Genomic DNA, 19,337 nt, shown 5'->3' with positions numbered 1-19,337 from the left:
TGTTTCTTGTGAGCCCACCAACTCTTGGCAACTTCGTGAATCTACTAATTGCATTCAACTTTGCACAAGTGTCATTTTTCATGAGAGTAGTAGTGAAACAAAGGGGGTGCTATTGGTGCATGTAGTTTAGCATGAAAAACCAACCACATAGATAGAGTCTAAGCACTCCCCACAAGCAACACATGACCCCAAAACGTGGATTGTGCTACCTTCATCTACAATGTGGGTTCTGGGAAATAATATGAATCTTCTATCTTTTTTCAGTTTTATAACCAACATTTTAACAAAGCCACTCTAGACACTCAACCTCTAGAACTTCATCTTTGAAAATCTAGACTGTTATTTTTTTGTGTGATCTAATAAACTTAATACTTGTTTGTGGTACTTTTTGGTAGTTTGATTATAGCTAAAATACTTCTTTCAATCTATTGGTACAATTTGGTAGGATCATCACATGCATATATGTCTTAAGTACCAAGTTTGGGTTCTTTTTTGCACCGATCTCAAACTTAGTTATCTTTTTGTTGGTATTGCTTGATTGCTTTAATGTCAACTGCCACTATTTAGTGTTTATTTTTGTTTACATTCCTATAGGATATTACCTTAGTATTACTTATTGACCTTAGTATACAAAGAATATAACCTAATACCAAAAGAGTAGCAAGGGATTTTAAACGTATATGAGCTATGAAAAGTTTCCAAACATTACAAATGGGTCCCAAACAGTACAAAAAGTGCCAAATAGTATAACTCCCCAACCAAGGTTTACTACAAAGAAATATAAATAGATAGTAAGATAAAATATACCAAAATATGCCAATAGAGAGCAAGATATAAAGCACCAAAATGTACCAAAATGATATTCATAAACTTTACCCATGCAATGTTATGTGTTGATGGTTTTTTTTTTTCCAACACTATACCTCTCAAATATGTAGCACACCTGGTAACCTTTGCCATGATAGCTATTTATAGTCCTCAAAAAATCCTGGCTACAAATGGTTCAAGTATATATTGGCATTCTTTCAAAGCCGTAGCTTGAACACTGTGAGCCATTGATCATTGAGAAAATTAGCATTGGTCAAGTCTCAAGTGACCTTCCCTTTAAGGCTCATGCCATACTCCTCATGTAGTTTCTCTACTATAGAGCAAAATTTTCTAAGTAGGGAGTTCTCATCCATTTGTATTTTTCCTTGCATGCACAATATCTAATTAGTTACCACATAGTACCAAAAATTTGTATTATACCTATATTCGATCATGCAACTGCTTGTCCCTCTTCTTCATTGTAGATCTATTCTCTTGCACAAGGTTTTTTTTGTGGTTTCACCAAAGGGATCATCTATCCTTGATGATTGATCCATGTCTTGTGTTGGTGCTGTAGACCTCGTGTTGTTGCATCCCCTCCTTGGTGCTATGTGCCTCTTTCTAGTTTGTTTGTGAGTGTTTTGGCCCCCTTTGGACCATTTCTTGGTAGTGGCTCTAGGGCTCACCCTCAATATACATTTGTGCATTAGTGTCCTCATATGTAGCAACTAGGGAAAATGGAACTTTGAAAGCCTAAAGCTTCATGCTTTTAGCTAACAAAAGAGATGTTAGGAAGCATAAGCATAGATATAAGAGTCCTCTCTCTTATACAAAAACACACACACACCTCTCTCTTCTTCCTTTTTTCCCCTTTTTTGTAAAGTCTTCCCCCCATTTTGTCACTAAGAAAGAAGAAGACGGTGGTCATTGAGCAAAGCAGAGACGGTGATTAGGTCCCATGCAGGATGTGAAATGACATATAACAAATCGAAAAAAAAGAAAGATCGCATGTGGCCACCACTATCCACATATTCAAACTATCAAATGTTCATACCATGAATAGGCTTCCTACTATTTGTTCTTTTTTAATTCTAATCTTCTGTTATGAAGGTTTCTTCAAAGGCATAAAAAAGAAATACCAAATTCCCTCCAACTTTACCAAAGGGGAAAACTAAAAATGGGTACAATTTCTGTATCACTAAACCATGCTTTTACTCATGTATATATCCTTGTGTTTGATAGACTCTTGTATATTGAATAGATTAAGGGTCTAGTGGTTTTCTATATAGAAGAATAAAATATTGGAAAAAGATTGTCTTCCTATAGAGTTTTTAAACGGAGTTTTGGGATCTCTTCTCAGCAAACCTTTGTGCTATGCTCAATGAAGTTAGGAGGAATAGTTTTCTATCAATTGAAGTGAACAATCATATAATTAAGCTCATTTCCAAGAATCTAAGGAGATAATGATGTAAGGAGTAGAGGCCCCTTTCCATGCTAAACACATGTTATGAAATATTAGCTAATGTACTTACTAATGTATTGCATGACAAGTAGTTTACTTTCATTCATGGGAGAAGGATTGGCAAATCAATGTTTAATCTAGCATTGTCTCTTGATTTTTATAGTAGAGTCATATGGGTTTTGATTCTCATGGTCTTGAATAGAATGGGGTTCGAATATGTATTTTGTTGATTGACCAATATCTTTTTCACTAATGCCTTAGCTTCAATATGTATTGAGCTATTAGAATTAGGCCTTAGCTTCAGCATGTAATGGCTATTAGAATTAAGCATGTACTTACTAATGTATTGCATGACAAGTAGTTTAGTTTCATTCATGGGAGAAGGATTGGCAAAGCTATGTTTAATCTAGTATTGTTTCTTGATTTTTATAGTAGAGCCATATGGGTTTTGATTCTCATGGTCTTGAATAGAATGGGGCTCAAAGATGTATTTTGTCAATTGGCCAATATCTTTTTCACTAATGCCTTAGCTTCAGTATGTATTGATGGCTATCTAAGAGGATCCTTTATTTTAACAAGATCTTTTAGGCAAGGAGGTCCACTCACTTCACTTCTATTCTCCATCATTTTAGGTTTTCTATTAAGAAATCAGGATATGATTATGAATGTTGGTACATTAAAGGGTTTATCCCTTTCAGATTGGTCCATGTTTAGCTCTTTTTATAGATGTATGAGTCATTTGACCTTCACTTTCAAGAAGACCCAAAAGTCTCTGACAAATTTTAGATGAAGGATTGTTGGGCCGAGCATCATTATTAGGTATATTGGTTGCCCAATTGGCTTGTGAGTTACCATAAGGTAATGATTTCAATGGTTGATTGAGAAGTTTAAGGGAAAAATAAACAATAAAACTCGATTTGTGCATCACTCAAGGGAAGAAAGTGGTTACTACTCTCTTCCTACTAAGCACGTGCTCCAATGATGGTCATTTACAATGTTTTTGTTAATTCTCAAGTAGTGCATGAATATTTTTTAGTAGGATTCTTTGAACCTTCTTGTGGTCTTATTCTAACAATAACTCTTGGCAGGTGGTTGGAAGCAAGTCACCATTAATAAATTTGATGGTAGTTTGGGAGTTGTTGATTTACACTCCAAAGCTCACAAATCAATTAGAAGTGGCTTAAAGCATGAAGACAATAGCCAACCTCAAGCTTCTTCACTATGTGAATGGATTTCTACTTTGCCTATATTTGGAAGGAAGTGGGATGGTGCCAAGTGGTATGACAAGTTGCTTGTATTCAAGTATCACTAAGAATGGATGGGAAATGCTATCTAAGAATGCAAAATGGACAAGGGCTTCTCGTGAAGGAGACACCTCCCTATAGACTTCGATGTGGCCGAATGCCTTTTCTTTTACAATGATTGAAATTCTCTTGTAGGTCATGATTTCGAGATGGCAAGAATAGGTTAGTATAGAAAGGAATCAAAGTGAGGTAGGATTTATGAGAAGCCAAAAATGTTCACTAGCTAGAGATTGAAAAGATGAAGGATAACTGTAATCTTTCTAATGATGAGTTTGAATGGTTAAGATAGTTGGCTTAAAGAAGTGTGGCCCCACTTCATTCAGGGAGACCATTAAAAATCAACTTGATTTTGTTACTATTGAGAATGTTCCTCTTACTCGATTGAAAAAGGTTAAGAGAAGTCATGGCTTCAGCTTCCCCTGGTATGATAAACCCACAACCTTTGGGTTTAGGTTTGATAAGCATTTTGGTATAAATAAGCACGAAAAGCTCACCACAAGGTGTTGTAAAAGGAACTTCTAGTAGGAAACATTTGCAAAACTTGAGGATTCTTATGCTTAAGTTGCACTAGCTATGATTTCTCTCAAAATGGAAGTAGGTGTTGCTTCATTACCTTTCTATAAGCAAGCTTTGGAAGATGTTTAACATTTGTGTATAATAAACCCTTTCTTTTTGAAATATTAGCAAGTTGTTAGGGTTGTTGTTTAACAAAGCCTTTGGGAGGCTCAAAACTTTATAGATTTAGACATTAAGAAAGTCATATTGTGTAACCTAATTGACAAATATAAGGGGCTTGCTGGATAGATCCTTAAACTTTTAGGTGCCATGGATAGAAAGAGCTCTTCTAAAAATGTTGTATTTGGACCTAAAACTCCTAAGTTGTGCCTTATGCTGTATAATAATACATAATATAATCTCTTCTTTATGACATAAAAAATGATACTTTGGTTAAAGTGTACATGAAACGCAATATACCATGTCAAATTTCATTACTTGTTGTGTTGTGGTCTCAAAGATTTGGCAAATATTGAGCTAAATAATGACATTCTAGGCAATGTTTTTTGGAGAAAAGTGTTTTTTGTATGTATCAACAAATAACAAATTAGGGAGGTCACACATGAAGAGAGAAACCCACCCACTTGAAGCAATGAAGGGGATGTGATTCCACACAACAAAATCTTATTGGTTTTGTGTTTTGCCAGCTACAGAAAGAGTTGGATATGCAACATCCCCCCAACTAGCATGCATCCTCCACCACAAGGGATGTGAAGACAAACATTCCACTCATTAGATTTTTTTTACAGTGGATGAGGTGTCAACTTCTACCAACATTGTGCTATGCGATTGGCTTAGAGTTGTGACACATGCACATACATGACCTTGTTTGTGTTGGTAAATTGGCTAAGGTATGAATAGCCACATAGAAGTCAAGAAGCTAGTGGACTTGTAGTCCATTTTGTTGTCATCTGCCTACACAAAGAAGGAGGTAGACAATGTGTAGAGGGAGGAGGTAGATGACATCTAGAGGTGAGAGAAAAGTGCACATAAAAGGTGTAGCAAAATATCACTCTTAAATATGAGTACAAACTTGATGGAGTAAATCTAGTGCCCTTCATCTTAGAGGGTAGCAAGTTGACCTCACAAAGTCGCATGTAGGAGAACCAAGTGGAGAGGAGAGAAAAAGGTGCACATGAAGACGTAGTAGCGGCAGGTTGGGAAGCAGTGATGCATAACCACCATTAAATACCTAAGTAGCTAAGGAGAAGATTCTTTTTCTTATGAACTTGTGTTGTCCATTGATCCTTTTTTTTTTTTGGCAATATGACAATTCTGATGTGACTGTGATTGGGCTTCTTCCCAAATTTTGTATCCCTTTTAATTTATACTTTTGAAGTGAGTGTGATTGGGCTTCTTTCCAATCTTTGTACCCCTAAGGGCAAGATGGTGTTGAGCTACTCAATCCAACATTTGAACTTGTGACCCATAGATTTCTTAGCACACAGTCATCCTACTGATTGAGCTGTTGCTCGATGTTCTTTTGTTGGCTTTGCTACCCCCACTTCATTCTATTAATGAATATTAGGCCCGATTCACACAAGGGGGTTGGAAGGGTCACTCAAGACCTTTGTTTTCTAGAATAAATGTGAACTGTTTGCAAAGGCTTTTGCACTTGGTTGCCTCGCTTAGTGGTATACAATTTTGACCTTTGAGTTGAATTTTATTGGATAAATGTACGGAAATCGTTTTGGGTGTGGGTTTCTTGCTACCACAAAAACTAGTGGGTCCGAATATGAATTAGACTTGCCATGTTCGGATACGAATTAGTCTTGCAACATCAAGTTTCTTGCTTTGAAAGCCTAACTTTGAAGGGTTATGTCTTGATTGTCCACTTTTTGGCCTTTCAAATGTTGTCCGCCCTAATTTGAATCCCCCCTTACACAAAGTCTGTGATATGCAACTAGGTGCTCCGGGGGTCATCTGTCGCTAGTTAGGGGAGGGCTTGAGCCATTCATTACCTCGAGGAATGGTTGCTATCGTCGTCGTACAAGCCATTCATTACCTTGAGGAATGGTTGCTATCGTCGTCGTACAAGTTATTGGGACTCAAGACTGCACACCATGTCACTGGTCAGCCACTTTCAGGTAGAGAACCACCATAGGTCTAAGGTAGCGAATGAGAGAGAGAGAGAGAGAGAGAGAGAGAGCGAGCGTAACACGCATGGCCGAATGAGGTTTTCCCATCGACCTATTACGGAGTTGTTGGCATTAACAACATAATTTTCTGAAATTTGAAATCGCCTAGAAAGTGTGAGGCTGGGAGAGAGGAATCCCAAGAAGAATCAAGGCCTTGTGGGCCAGCGATGATGGGAAGATTCAGCGACTCGAACATGGCAGAGAGAGAAGAAGGATAGAAGCAAAAGGTCTGTTTGTGTGTCGAAAAAAACTTCCCATTTAATCTGCATATATCATCCAATCCAATAATTATAATACTGCCATCATTTCTGCTGCGTATTCTTCTTCTTGTGTCACTGTGGGAGACGTGCAGGAATGAGCCTCATTCCATGACACGCAATTAGCCCTGCTCTGACACTCGAAGAAGCTCCCAACTAGTCGAAACTACCATATTACCTTACTGCAGATAGCCATTTCCTTGATTCGTTCCGCAACACGGCCAGTCCCGTGATTTCTTCTGCCAACAATCAGTCCCTTGATTCCTTTTGCGTACAATTATAATCATTCCTTTGATAGCTTCCGCACATAATCACTCCCCTGATACCTCCTGCACATCGTCACCATGACCCTTTCCCAGACAAGCCCGTGTGTTGGCACCTGCAACAGAGCTCCCCTGCCCCAACATCATCATCGTATTGCGCTGTTTGGCATCCAATCCATATACCCCCATTTCGGACGCCTTAGCCTGGAGGTTTATACCCCTCTCCGAAGCCGTGGCTGTGGCCCTGGTGCTCGTATGGCTGCCTGCTACATGAAATACCACACCTTCGGGAAGTCTAAGCCCCATGGCATCAATACTCTTCCTTGTCAAGCGGGTTTTGGCCTTCCAAGTGGACAGAAAAAGCTTCGCTTCATGCCTGCTAAAGTAACCAGCTCCACTGCAAGTTCAGAGGTGGACCTGGCGGGTGATGGCATTGCAGATGATTACTACTCAGTGCTTGGTGTGGTAAATATTCTTCATATGTTTGTGAACCTTGTAGCTGCTTCTCTCACTGACTTATGACAAAGGTGTTTGAGTTTGTTGCATCTGCTGGAGATTGCCATCTTAGGAATTCATAGTTGACATACCTACTGATGTGTTTGAAGTGCCTCGGACAGTGAGGCAGATGGTGCAGGTTGTGAGCTCATTGCAATTCTCGGAATGCTGTACAGTCAGAAAGATGATGCTTGACTCATTAACTGGGCATCACTGCCAAAGCGCAAATCTATTCCTCACAGCACTAGGATGAGGAACATGTAGTCTTGATTGTTTGACTCTTCAGTTGAAGAACACACTGCAATAATTCTTCATTTCACTGCTAATGCTGCTCAACAATCATGAATCAATGGACTGCTTTGTACATGCATACAAAGTTAGCAGTCAATAGACTTTATCAGGATGCAATGCAGACTTTCTTGAAGACTATAAAACTGAAAAAAATGGGTCCATGGTTTTCTTATTATTGTCAGATGCATTGACATCAATACAGCAGATGTTGTGCAGCACTTGGGTTGTATCCTTGATTGTAAGTCAGAAAAACAGTGTGCTGAAGAAGCAGGTATGAGGTGAGGAAAAGACAATTTGGATCTTCCAATGGTAGCCAATGAACAGGCAATGGGTGTGACAATTGTATACCGTAAGGACAGTGACAAGTATGCTGAAGCAGCAGGTATCACCTGAAGGGGATACAACTTGGATGTAGGTAACGATTGGCTTGTGCAATGTAGGTTTGGATGCCACGTGGAAGGCAAGTAAAGATAAGTCAGACAGGTAGGTGCACAGCAGTAGGGTTAACGATGTGACTTTCATGAGCCACCCCTACAGTAGCACATCCTTATATAATACTCTCAAGGCCCTAGGCTGTGTGACAGGAGTGACCCTCAATTTGTTCTGGGCCCAAACAATTGATTCAATGAGTTATGCCAGCATTAATGTTGCACCTACAAAGGAAGGCAACCTGCCAATATGCTGAACGGTCTCCATATATATCTGCAAGGCAGTCCTGAATGGGCATTTACATTACCTCTATTCTTTGTGCTGGCCTGTCTGTTTTAGATATAGTCACAGCAATTCCCTGGTCTTATCTCTTATTTGTCACTTGCTCTGTTCATTTGCTGAAAAAGTGTGTGCCATGATTGTATACATCTTAGTCACAGCTAGGGAACGGGAATGAGATTTCCTTGATTTCCCATCATTGTGGTAGTCCAAGCTGTTCCAGCCAGTTTGGCTGAATGGAGACCAGTTTGGGAGTATTACTGGAGCTCTCAGCACACAGACAGAGATGACATGGAGACTTGTATCTGATACTTAAGGTTTTGGAGTGTGACTCACAGCTAGAGTGCATAATCAATGGATGCATGCAGCGAACAACATTTGTGGCTGAGGGTGATAGATTTTGACTGTGTCACTTTAAGTATGATGGCATTAACTTTTCTTGCACACAAATATATCTCTAAGATGAGGACTAGTCAGACAGTTAGGTGAACAGCTATAGAATGAATGATGTGACTTTTCTTGCACGCAAATATATCTCTAAGATGAGGACTAGTCAGACAGTTAGGTGAACAGCTATAGAATGAATGATGTGACTTTCCTGAGTCACTCCTGCAGTACGACCTTGTATAATACGCAAGACCCTAGGCTGTGAGCCTGAGCAATAACTTTTCTCGTGTGCTAATATCTCTAGGATGAAGACTAGTCAGAAAGGTGGGTGAACAGTAGTGGGATGAAGGATGTAAATTTCCCAACCCATGTCTAGAGCATGTCCTTGTATAATGCTCAATGCCCTAGTTCATGAGACAGGAGTGGCCCTGAATTTGTTACGGGCCCAAACAATTGATTCAATGAGTTCTCGCCAATATACGTAACTTAGTTGAATTGTGGCATATGGCTAAAATTTATGAAGCATTAATGTTGCACCTATATCATACAGTATACTGTTGAAGCAATCTGGACCCAACCTGTGCTTCAACTCTGCCTTTATGCTGAATGGTTACCATACATTTCTGCAAGGCATTTCTGAATGCACTATTACATTGCCTATTCTTTTTGCTGGACCTTATGTTCTAGATATACTCACAGCAAACTATGGTAAATCAAATGTATTCCCTAGCCTTCTCTCCTATTTGTGCATTTACTGTGTGTCCATTTTCCGGAAATGTATGTGCCATGATTGTATACACCTTAGTCACAGCCAGGGAATGGGCATAAGGTTTCCTTGGTTTCACATGATTGTTGTAGTGCAAGCTGTTTCAACAAGTTGGGCTCATGAGAAAGCCAGTCTGCATCTCAATACACAGACAGAGTTGACATGGAGAGCTGTATCTGGTATGCAGGGTTTGGGAGTGAAACTTAGAGCCAGGGTGCAAAATTTATGGATGCATGTGAGCAACCTTTGCAGACAAGGCCAATGGATTTCGATTTTTTCACTCAGTATGATGGAGCTTACTTTTCTTGTAGGCTACCATCTCTGAGCCCGAAGACTAGTCCAACAGGTAGGTGAACAGCAGTAGAAAGAAGGATGTGGCTTTCCAAGCCAACCCTGCAGCCCGGCCATATGCTGTGTGAAATGGGCAAACCTCATGGAGGATTGCCCTTACCTCACATGGCATAGATGTGCCAACCCTTGTGAAATGGATATAAGCTCATCAGTTTTCAAGTGTAGAGGTACACAAGACTATTGGTGCCATTCTTGTAGAATAGACATATATTTCAATGATCATTAAAGTGCTTTAGGGTTTTCTCTAGGTGTTCATAGGGGGCTGTCTTGGCTCTCATACTGGCTGGCTCGCTCAAGTCTCATGTCAAGTTCAAATGTAGCCTTCTTCTTGATAAACCCTTGTCCACTACCGTGGCTGCCACCCCACCTAAATGTCTAGAATGGGAGCTTGAATCACACCTGCATGTGTGCTTATCTTCAGCCCTTTCTCCTAAGCCTTCATCAACATGCGTGCTGTCCCAGAGCTTTGTAAAGTGGATTTTAGAGTTTTAAATATTCCTCTTTTAAATCAGCCCCTCTGGGCTTGGGAATGTCTCCTCTAATGCAAGTGTTGGCCATCTCATGGGCTAGCTATTGATGCCCTTTGTTCTCTGGTTCAGGTTTTCTAGCTAGAATTAACTATCACTTGGGATAGTTACCAAGCACGATCATGTCTCCGGTTTGCTAGGGCACTTAGTACAATTAGTCCTACGGGTTTCTATGTAAAGACATTTTGTGCATTAAAGCACATACAATGTGGAGATTATTCAATGTACTTTGATTCATTCAGTTGATTACATTTCTTCATCATTGTAATTATTAGTGTGCTTCAGTTCACACACACACACACATGCCTGCATGCATGCACACACAATTGCTCCACAATTGGACCAATAGTGTATTAGAGCCATCCATCACTCGTTGCGAACACACACCCTCACAGCCATTGCCAATGAGCTCCACACTTGGTTGGCTGCCATTTGAGCCATTGCCTCTGAGGTGGCTGCTGCATGACTGCCACCCTGCCCAGCTGCTGCCTTGACATTGCATTTTCAACCCCCTGCTCTTGTAAAGCACCACCTTTGGTGTAGTAGCCTGGCTGCCCTCTAGTTACTAATAGTGCAGCCTCAGCCTGCCACCTTGGTCCTCTCTAGAAATGCCCTGCTGCAGTTTGGTACTGTCCAGTCAGTCAGTTGCACAACCAGCAGCTTCTTTGCAGAAATCTATCTCAGAAATTGGGATTTTTCATCAACCTGGGTCCTGCTGACCCATGTTCACCTCCTGATTTGGGAATTTTGATCAATTTGCAGAAATCCACTGAAACTGGCCTTCAGTTTGGTCCTTTCTTTGACATCGAGTGACATTGATGGTGATTCCTCCAACATCAGGTAACATTTGGTGCAGATTCAGTATCAATTTCATCAATTTTCCTGATCTACCCACAATAAAAAGTTGGGGCTGTCGCTCAATTTTTTTTTCTTAGCCCCTGGATCATCTTCCTCGCCGTTTCTCACCCTCAACCTGCAAAGATTTGAGGCTTGTGCTCCTGTTGCCTCTTGCATGGGCTATCGTGCATTGAGAATGCCATCTTTGGGTCTATCGGAGCTGATTCAGGCCAAAATTGAAGAAAAGATTGTGTGATTGGGGATAATTTACAAGGCATTCAGATAAAGTGTCTGTGGTTTCCATTTAATTGTGGATAGTTACAGGCTTCAGCCATTTCATCAGCACTTCATTTGTTCACCTGCATTTTTGATAAAATACATTAATTTCTGCATTTAAATTTTGCATGCTTTCTCTCTCCTAAATTTAAAAAATGTATTCATTGTCCCTAAACGTGGCATTCAGGCAGATAGGAAGCTATTGTGTTCATGGTTGGCTACCCCTCTCTTATGGGGTGAGTAATTCTCTCTTCATATTCATTGATCAATCGCAATGACCAACAACAATAATGGTTTCTGAGGCATGCTTGGGATTGACAACAAGCTTGATGGCACTAATTATCCTATGTGGGCTTATATGCTGAGGCATGTCCTTGTCACCAAGACCTTATGAAAAATTGTATTTAGCATTGAGGGGAGGTTGCATTTCCAACTCCTCCTACATCTGCCATTTCTAGCTCTACGTCATGCAATGGTCTTCATGATTCTAAGTCATTCTCTATTACTTTAGCCCCTCCTATTCGAGGGTAGATTTGTTAGGATGGTCATGATACCTAGGCACGTGTTGTATTGCATTATTGGTGAAGAGAGTCATTCCTCACGTTAGGTCATGTAAGTTAGCAAAACAAGCAAGTGAGCAGCTTGCTTCTCTTTATCATCTATGAATTATGGGACGTGTTGCTTACCTCATAAGTTACTCAAATACCTTCACATGGACGGAGGAGGTAACATGGCTTCTTATTTGACAAGATCTTAGTGAGAGTAGTCGCTAAACATTGATGAAGTTGTTCCTGACAATTAGTTGGTATCTATGACACTCAATGGTTTGCGCTAGTCTTATTAAGGCTTTGCCACCATTGTAAGGTTAGTTACTATGGGAAACTGAGTCAATTCCATCTTTAACCAGGTTGTGTTAGAATAGGGGGTAGCGATGGAAGTAAGAAGTGCGTGCTGTAATAGATGACACAAACACAAAGAATAAAGAAGAACACTGCAAAGATCTAAAGAACTCAATAAGGATATGCTCAAGAAATGGAATCCCTATACCAAGGCACAAGATACTACAAATCTCAGACACCAAGTCATCGGCAGTGGGCAAAAAGAATGTTAGACGTAACTTGTACAAAGAAATGCTCGAACACTGAATAAAAACAGAATCGCACAACAAAGTGCAGAACGATAAAAGAACTTGGTAGGATTAGGGTAACTTAGAGACAATGAACACAAAAGATGAATGAATAGATACAATGCTCAATGCAGTAAACACACAATGCAAAGTGAATACAACACCTCAAACTTCCATGTCTTTGAAGGACCGTGGCAAAGAGTATGAGATAGAGATTGTGTCATACTTTGTATGGATCACAAAAGGTAGCTGGTGGCCTCTGAATTTTATGAGTATTTGTAAACACACATCTAGAGAGTCTAGATTAGGATGAAACATGACTAGAGCAGCCTGGAAGAGTGGGCAGCAGGCTGAATACTGTTTGGAAGATGAAGATGACTGCTGAAACAGTAAACACAGCTGTAGAAGGGATCTTGGAAGGTTGGTGACAACAAATGAGTTGCGAGCACAAATTGGGGATGCTTGGCTCCAGCAAATGCAATCAATAGAAGGTTTTCACACTGATGGCGATGGCTGAAAACTGCATGGAGGGCTGTGGGCTGATGGATGCTGGCCACACCACAAATTGAGGTATTTACCAAGGAGGGGTGTAGAAAACAGTGGAGAAGTAGGTGCTAGCTGGAGGAAGATCTGGAAACAAGATTAGGTCTGAGTAGATAGGTTGTCTACTTATAGATGAGTGGATCCTCCCAAATTAGGGTTTGGCCTATGGGACATATACACTTTCTAGAAAATTTTGGTAATAATTAAGTTATGGGGTTGTAATAAAGAGCTTATTAGCGTATAATGCATTTTTTTGCTCAACATCCCCTCTCAAGCCCAAAATTGGGACTGCAAAGCATAGTTGCGCCCAGGTCCCATAATCAGCCCAAGGTGTCCCACCCCAAATTAGCTGGGGCATCGGAGAAACGGTGCTTGTTGGTTGCCCAATGGCCTACCAAGACTATAGAGGTAATGGTTATTTTACCTTGGAAGCCCAAAGGGTCATTTGGAGATGCTAAGGCATTAGACAAAGAGTGCTTGTTTATTAGGACTTGCAAAGGCGATGGAATCACTTTGAACTTGTTTTTAAAAAAAATTAGGGGTGGGTTTGTTTTTTAATCCCATTACATATTGCCCTAGGGGGAAATAAAAGGGATGGCTAGATCTAATTCATCACAAAGTAGAAAGCAATCTCGTCTACTCATGGGTGCTAGTAAAGAAAAACATATGGAGGGTCTATGGGGGATCCTGCCATAGAGATTGCCCTATGAGATTACCATGTGAGTTGCCATGAATATGATGGATCTAGAGTCAAACACTCTATGACCGAAAAGGGATAAATATGCACAAATGCATGTTTACAAGAACACTTGGGCAAGTGAACAATTCCCCAGCAAGGGCATTGTCCAAGTGGCACCGTTGCATAGCATTTTGCTTGAGCATGACACTTTGCATTACCCCATCCTCAAATGGATAGCCGAACAATGAGAAACAGTTTGGAACAATCAGATGATAGCTGTTGCAGCAAAATGAAGTTGTAGAAATGATGCGGTAGGCTGTATGACCAGACTGGACAGTAAATGCAGCACTGAGAGAGGACATCAGCACTAGGTGGGAGAAAAACTGAGTCAAATGTAGGCTGGTAGGTGATCTGCAGCAGTAGATGCAGCCAGCTGGCTGATGGAGATTTTTTTTTTTTTGTGCAAGTAAAATGTGGCTGATTATATTACTCAAAAAACTGATTACAACAGAGTGCTCATGCTCAACAGACTAGCTGGAGTTGATGCAAAGCCATCAATACATCATGTATACAAGCCTCTCAAGGTGGTCTAGGGGGGATGGGGGCAAGAAGCCATGGGGGGCGGGGGGGGGTATATTGCCAACTGGGGCTGCCTGCCTGCATCACGAAGAACAGACCCTGGGCACCCCAAGTGCACATGAAGTGACCTCGGAGCTCCTGACGAGCCCTGGACTTGCCCTGCACCTAATCCCATCGGCCGCGGAGGGAGTGGATGATGGAGGTCTAGAGCTATGCTAAGGTCGCATGTGTTGAAAGTCTCTCTCCGCCAAAAGCCTCCTGACACCATGCCTTCTAGATATGCCATCCAATACCTATGATCTCCCATACCTCCGAGCGGTCTGCTGTGGGCTCCAGTACCTGGCGGATGGGTAGAGCCTCCAAACCGGCCACTGCGCATGACCTTGCATCGATAATTAATATCGTGTCCTGCATCCCGGCCTCATACAGAAGGTGACGGCCTTGGCTTACTGCCTACCAACAGAAAGCTCTCCATGAGATACATCCAAGGCTGGGTGCTATATGGTGAAGGATGCGGCATGCTCCTCTCCACACGAGCTGCGCCTCCTCACATGACCAAAGGCAGTGCTTTGGGGTTTCTAGAGGCTGCTGTGTGCAGCGCTTACAACCTCCCTCCTGCATCTAGGCAAGCCAACTTCCCACTGCCAAGCCTTCATGTGCCACCAGCCATAAGAAATACGACACTCTCCTCGGCCTCCAGCTATCCCATAGGCGGCACCAGAAGGTCCGTCGGAAGGACTCCGTGATGCTGTGCTCCGCCCAGTGCTTGCTACGTGACAACGCCTAGTCCATATCCTTGTGCATTAGTACATGTATGCCAATCCTAGCAGTGTACTCTAGGAACCTGGGTGGCTTCTTGGCAACTGCAGAGGCCGGCCATAGCCACTCTCCTGGATCCCACTCCAGCTCAGTCTGCCCTCCTATATCCAAAGGTGCCACTTCCTGAGCTCCTTCCAGAAAAAACAGAGGTCCAGTCGCCATGTCTTCCCTTGAAGGCCTACCACCCGAATCCTCCTTCATGAAAGGGTGGCAATCCCCTCATCCTGCTGCCCTTTGTTAAGGGCCAGACGTCCCCCCTCCTGAATGGTGAAGAAAGTCCCCTGCGGGGCGCCACCCACTCTATCTGCCACCTGAAGGGCATGCCTGTTGGTGAAAACCTAGCTGCCCATACCTCCTCGGGCTCTATCGGCTCTCGTATCGAGGGAGCAAGCCACTCCGAAGGTATTGCTACGTCTATGTCCCTTCTCCTCAACTCCACTCCTCTCTGGCAGCTTGATACTCGTTGCAACACCTCCTTGTCCGCCATCCTGTACACCTCCCGCCATGTCCTGATGGTACGAGCCGAGCCAGCCTCCCAGCCAACCCATTGGATGTGGGGGCACTCACCTATCTGTGCCCCTTCCTGATCTTTGACCTGGGGGTTCCAAATCACCTGTTGATGGTCTATCTCCTCTTGGCAGCCTGGGGGGCTCTGGATTAGGGCCTTACGGAGGCCCTACCACACACGGAGTAAGCTGCGAAGGAAAGGTGATCTGGAGGGGGTAATCTGGGCTGACGTGAAGATCCATCTCAGGGACGGCCTCCACTCACCGCCAAGCCTCGGTCTACAGTCCTAAAGGGCCTCCTGCAATAAGACCTTCCAGGTCTGCCCACCTGGTGTGAGACCGCGGACAACTAGCTTGCCCAAGAAGGCCATACTTTGATACTCTGGGTCTATGATCCCAAGCCCTCCCTGTGGCCTATGTCGTATGATGGTCGCCCATGCCACCTTGGCCCTGGAATCCCTGAAACCATCAGACCTTGACCAAAGGAAATTCCGCACTAGGCGGCGAAGCTGCACTACACACGATGAAGAGAAGCACCAACACGAGGCGATGTACCAGGCCGTTGCTAGGAGGACCTGGTTAACTACCAGGGCTTGTCCGGCTAGTGAGAGGCGAACTGTGCTCCAGTAGGTCTGTTTCCTCCGAATAGAATCAAGGACAGGAAGAAACTGTTGGCGCAGGAGAGATGTCAAGTCCCACCTGGAACCCTAGGTACCGGACGGTCTGCCCTCTGCTCACCCATCTAAATCCTAGGTGGACGCCCTACTTTGTGCTAAAGTCCGGGTCTGTGAGGAAACCGATTGGCTTTCTCCTCTTGATTTTTGCTCCCGCTGCAGAACAGAATATGTCAAGAGCCTGCCTCACTCTCTCCAGCATCAACTCATCATCCTCTATGTAGAGGGCTGTATCATTTGCGTACTCTGAGTCTAACAACTTAGTCTCCTCTCTTACTGGAAGTCGGAGGCCGCGTAATCCGCTCACACGTGACCTAAGGAAGTTAGACATCGCCTTTGCGAAGAGTAGAAACAAGTATGGGGCCAGGGGGCAACCCTATCGAATTGATCTCTCCAGCCGAAACTCCTCCCCTCGCCTTCCGCCTATGAGAACCCTGCTGGTGGCCGATCTGTATAGGGCGGAGACCCCACTAATCCAAGCCTGGGGGAATCCCAACCTCACTATGGTGCCCTCTAGGAAATCCGAGTCCACCCTGTCATAAGCTTTCTCAAAATCCAAGAGTAGTACGGCCAGACTCTGCCCACTGTGCTGAGCCCACTCTGTCGCCTTAAAGAAGGTAAATACATTGTCTAGGATACTCCTATCCTGGATAAAGCCTGTCTGAGTGTCATGGATGATATTTGGAAGCACGGGGCGTGATTGCCTACCAATCATCTTTGCTAGTGCCTTATAGGCCACTGACAATAAGGTGATTGGTCTCCATTGGAAAAGCTCCAACCGGTCTCCCCCTTTGGGGAGAAGACTGATAAGGCCTGTCGAGAGACTCCCTGGCATCTGTCCTGAAGTGAAAATCTCCTGGAAGGCCATCAATAGGGGGTCCTTCACCACTTTTCAGTAGGTATTGAAGAAGGCCTTAGAGAGGCCATCCTCCCCTGGGCATTTCTGCCCATCCTGTGTATGAAAAGCCTCCTCTAGTTCCTTCTCTGTGAAGGAGGCTAGGAGGGAGCATCCCATCTCCTCTGTGACGAGGGACGGGATGTGATCCCATATCTGCTGTCTACATCTCTGTCCTCTAGCTAAAGCTGTCTCCTGCTGGAAAAGGCGCGTGTAATAGTCGGTGGCAATCTCCATCACCTCTTTGGGCTAGAACGGGTTCTCCCATATTGATCTCGGAGGCTGCGTATCTGCTCTCCTGCGGTGCGAGGCTGGTGCACTTGGAAGAACTCCCTACACATCGTGTCCCCCTTCCGCACCTAGAAGGTTGCTGAGGTTCGGAAAGAGAACTCCGAGCGCCTGTTCTCTAGGCCAGCAATGGCTGCTCGTGCGCACACCTCTCGTGCGTGGAGGGTGGGGTCCCCTGTGTTAGGAGAACCGGACAGTGATCGGACAACATGGTGCCTGCCAACTACTCAATCTAGCCTCCACGAGAGCCTCCACACTCTCCCACTTAAAACCTGTCCAACCGCTCCAGTAGAACTCCACCCAGCCACCTGTATTCCCAAGAGAAGTCCAACGACCTCTCCCTCCTGTGGAAGGCAGGGTCTCTCTAGGCATCGCGTGCTCCAACTGCCAACAAAAAGACCTCCCATGCCTCCTGCTCCTCCCTAGCCATGCCTTGGTAGTTACTACCTCTGCCCTGTTGGTCCTCTAGAGCCTCCAGATTGTTGAAGTCTCCTCCAACAATCCAGAAGTCCACCTTTGGGAGTCAATCTGCGATCTCCATCCAGAACCTGCTCCGTGCCCTAACCTCCGTAGGGGCATAGACATTGAGGACTCCAAGGCACGAGTCCCCAATATCCAATTTGACCCATAGAACACTCCCTGCCACTATCGCCCCGTGGTCTTGTACACAGGTGGTGAGACTTGGGCCAATAGAGGTGCATACGCCTCCACTCCTGCCATGGGCACCTATGGCGTGCTCCCAATAAGTGTGCGAGATGCCCGGCAGCACCTTTCCTACCCGTTGGGCCTGGGTGGGGGTGAGCTTATGCTCTTGTAGAAGCAAGATGTTGATCCGTCTGGCCAGGGTAGGTTGCAGCTCCTGCCGAATAATTAACTTCCTGGAACCACATGCGCCACTGTAGTGGAGGCTATTCACATTCCAGGATGCTAGGTGTAAACTCATGGGGAAACCTGTGACTGACCGAACATGCATCTGTTCAGTGTAGAGGCTGCTGATGAGGAGGAGAAACTATGAGGCATGCAAGTACGCTTTGCCACAGTCTGGACGGCGAACTCCAGTCCCCCATGGTGGCCCTCGGTCGGACCATAGGGATGATAGATGCTCTAGGTGGTACTATCAATGCATCTATTAGCCATGCTGAGAGTCATGACTTGGTACATTGGTAGAAATGGGCCTCCTGTGCCAGGGGCCACTTGATCACGTCCCTTGGAGCTCTCCACTATGGAGGGGCTCGAAAGATAATGCTCAAGTGTGGGACCTCGGCACCAACCCACTAGTTAATGTCCATCATGCACCCAGGCCATTGCTGTGCAAACAATGCTAATCCTTCATCTCCCATCCACTGGGAGATGTGATCCGCCACCTGACTCTTCAACTCCTCTATCTGTGTAGTCGTCCACTCCCTTGAGTGAGAGGACTGAAGAAAAAAGGCGCAGTTCGGTCCATCCGGTGGTGCTAGTAGATGGACCTTGCCCCTCCTTGACTTACGAACCACGAAGGCCCCCACCTCTAGAGGTAGTGGGAACTCTCCGCACTCAGCAACTCTCAGGTAGGACCATGGGCCACTGTGGAAGAACTCCTGGGGCAACAACTGTGCCTGTCTCAGGAAGGTGTGACGGGCGGCAAGGGCGGATGAGCTGGTGGCTATATGGGAGGGGGAGGACTGCTGGTGCGAGGAGGAAGTAGGTGTGTGGGGCTCATCACCTCTTGTGGGAGGATGGGGGGCAGGAATGAATCGGGTGCGGATCAGGGGGTGCTCCGTAGGGGAGGTGGTAGGGGGGAAGAGGATCGAGGGATGGTGGG

At 44.1% G+C, this 19,337-nt stretch overlaps 1 protein-coding gene across 2 annotated transcripts in view; it reads left to right on the top strand.

The window, feature by feature from the left end:
* The first annotated feature begins 6,337 nt into the window (after nucleotides 1-6,337).
* LOC148011646 (DNAJ heat shock N-terminal domain-containing protein) overlaps nucleotides 6,338-19,337 on the top strand; it is a 49,488-nt gene continuing 36,488 nt past the window's right edge. Inside the window, exon 1 of one of the 2 annotated variants that reach the window (XM_087669925.1) lies at nucleotides 6,338-7,251. In XM_087669925.1, the coding sequence (XP_087526051.1) occupies nucleotides 6,868-7,251 (384 nt within the window). In that variant the 5' untranslated portion in view covers nucleotides 6,338-6,867. The remainder of the gene's footprint in view (nucleotides 7,252-19,337) is intronic. The other variant, XM_087669924.1, reaches the window with a different exon arrangement.

Source organism: Lygodium microphyllum, chromosome 28, assembly GCF_053477565.2.
Source record: "Lygodium microphyllum isolate KBCC chromosome 28, Lygodium_microphyllum_v1.1.10, whole genome shotgun sequence".
In the NCBI taxonomy this organism is placed as follows: domain Eukaryota; kingdom Viridiplantae; phylum Streptophyta; class Polypodiopsida; order Schizaeales; family Lygodiaceae; genus Lygodium; species Lygodium microphyllum.
Note: the sequence above shows the minus strand (reverse complement) of the source record. Positions and strands in the feature narration are given on the sequence as shown.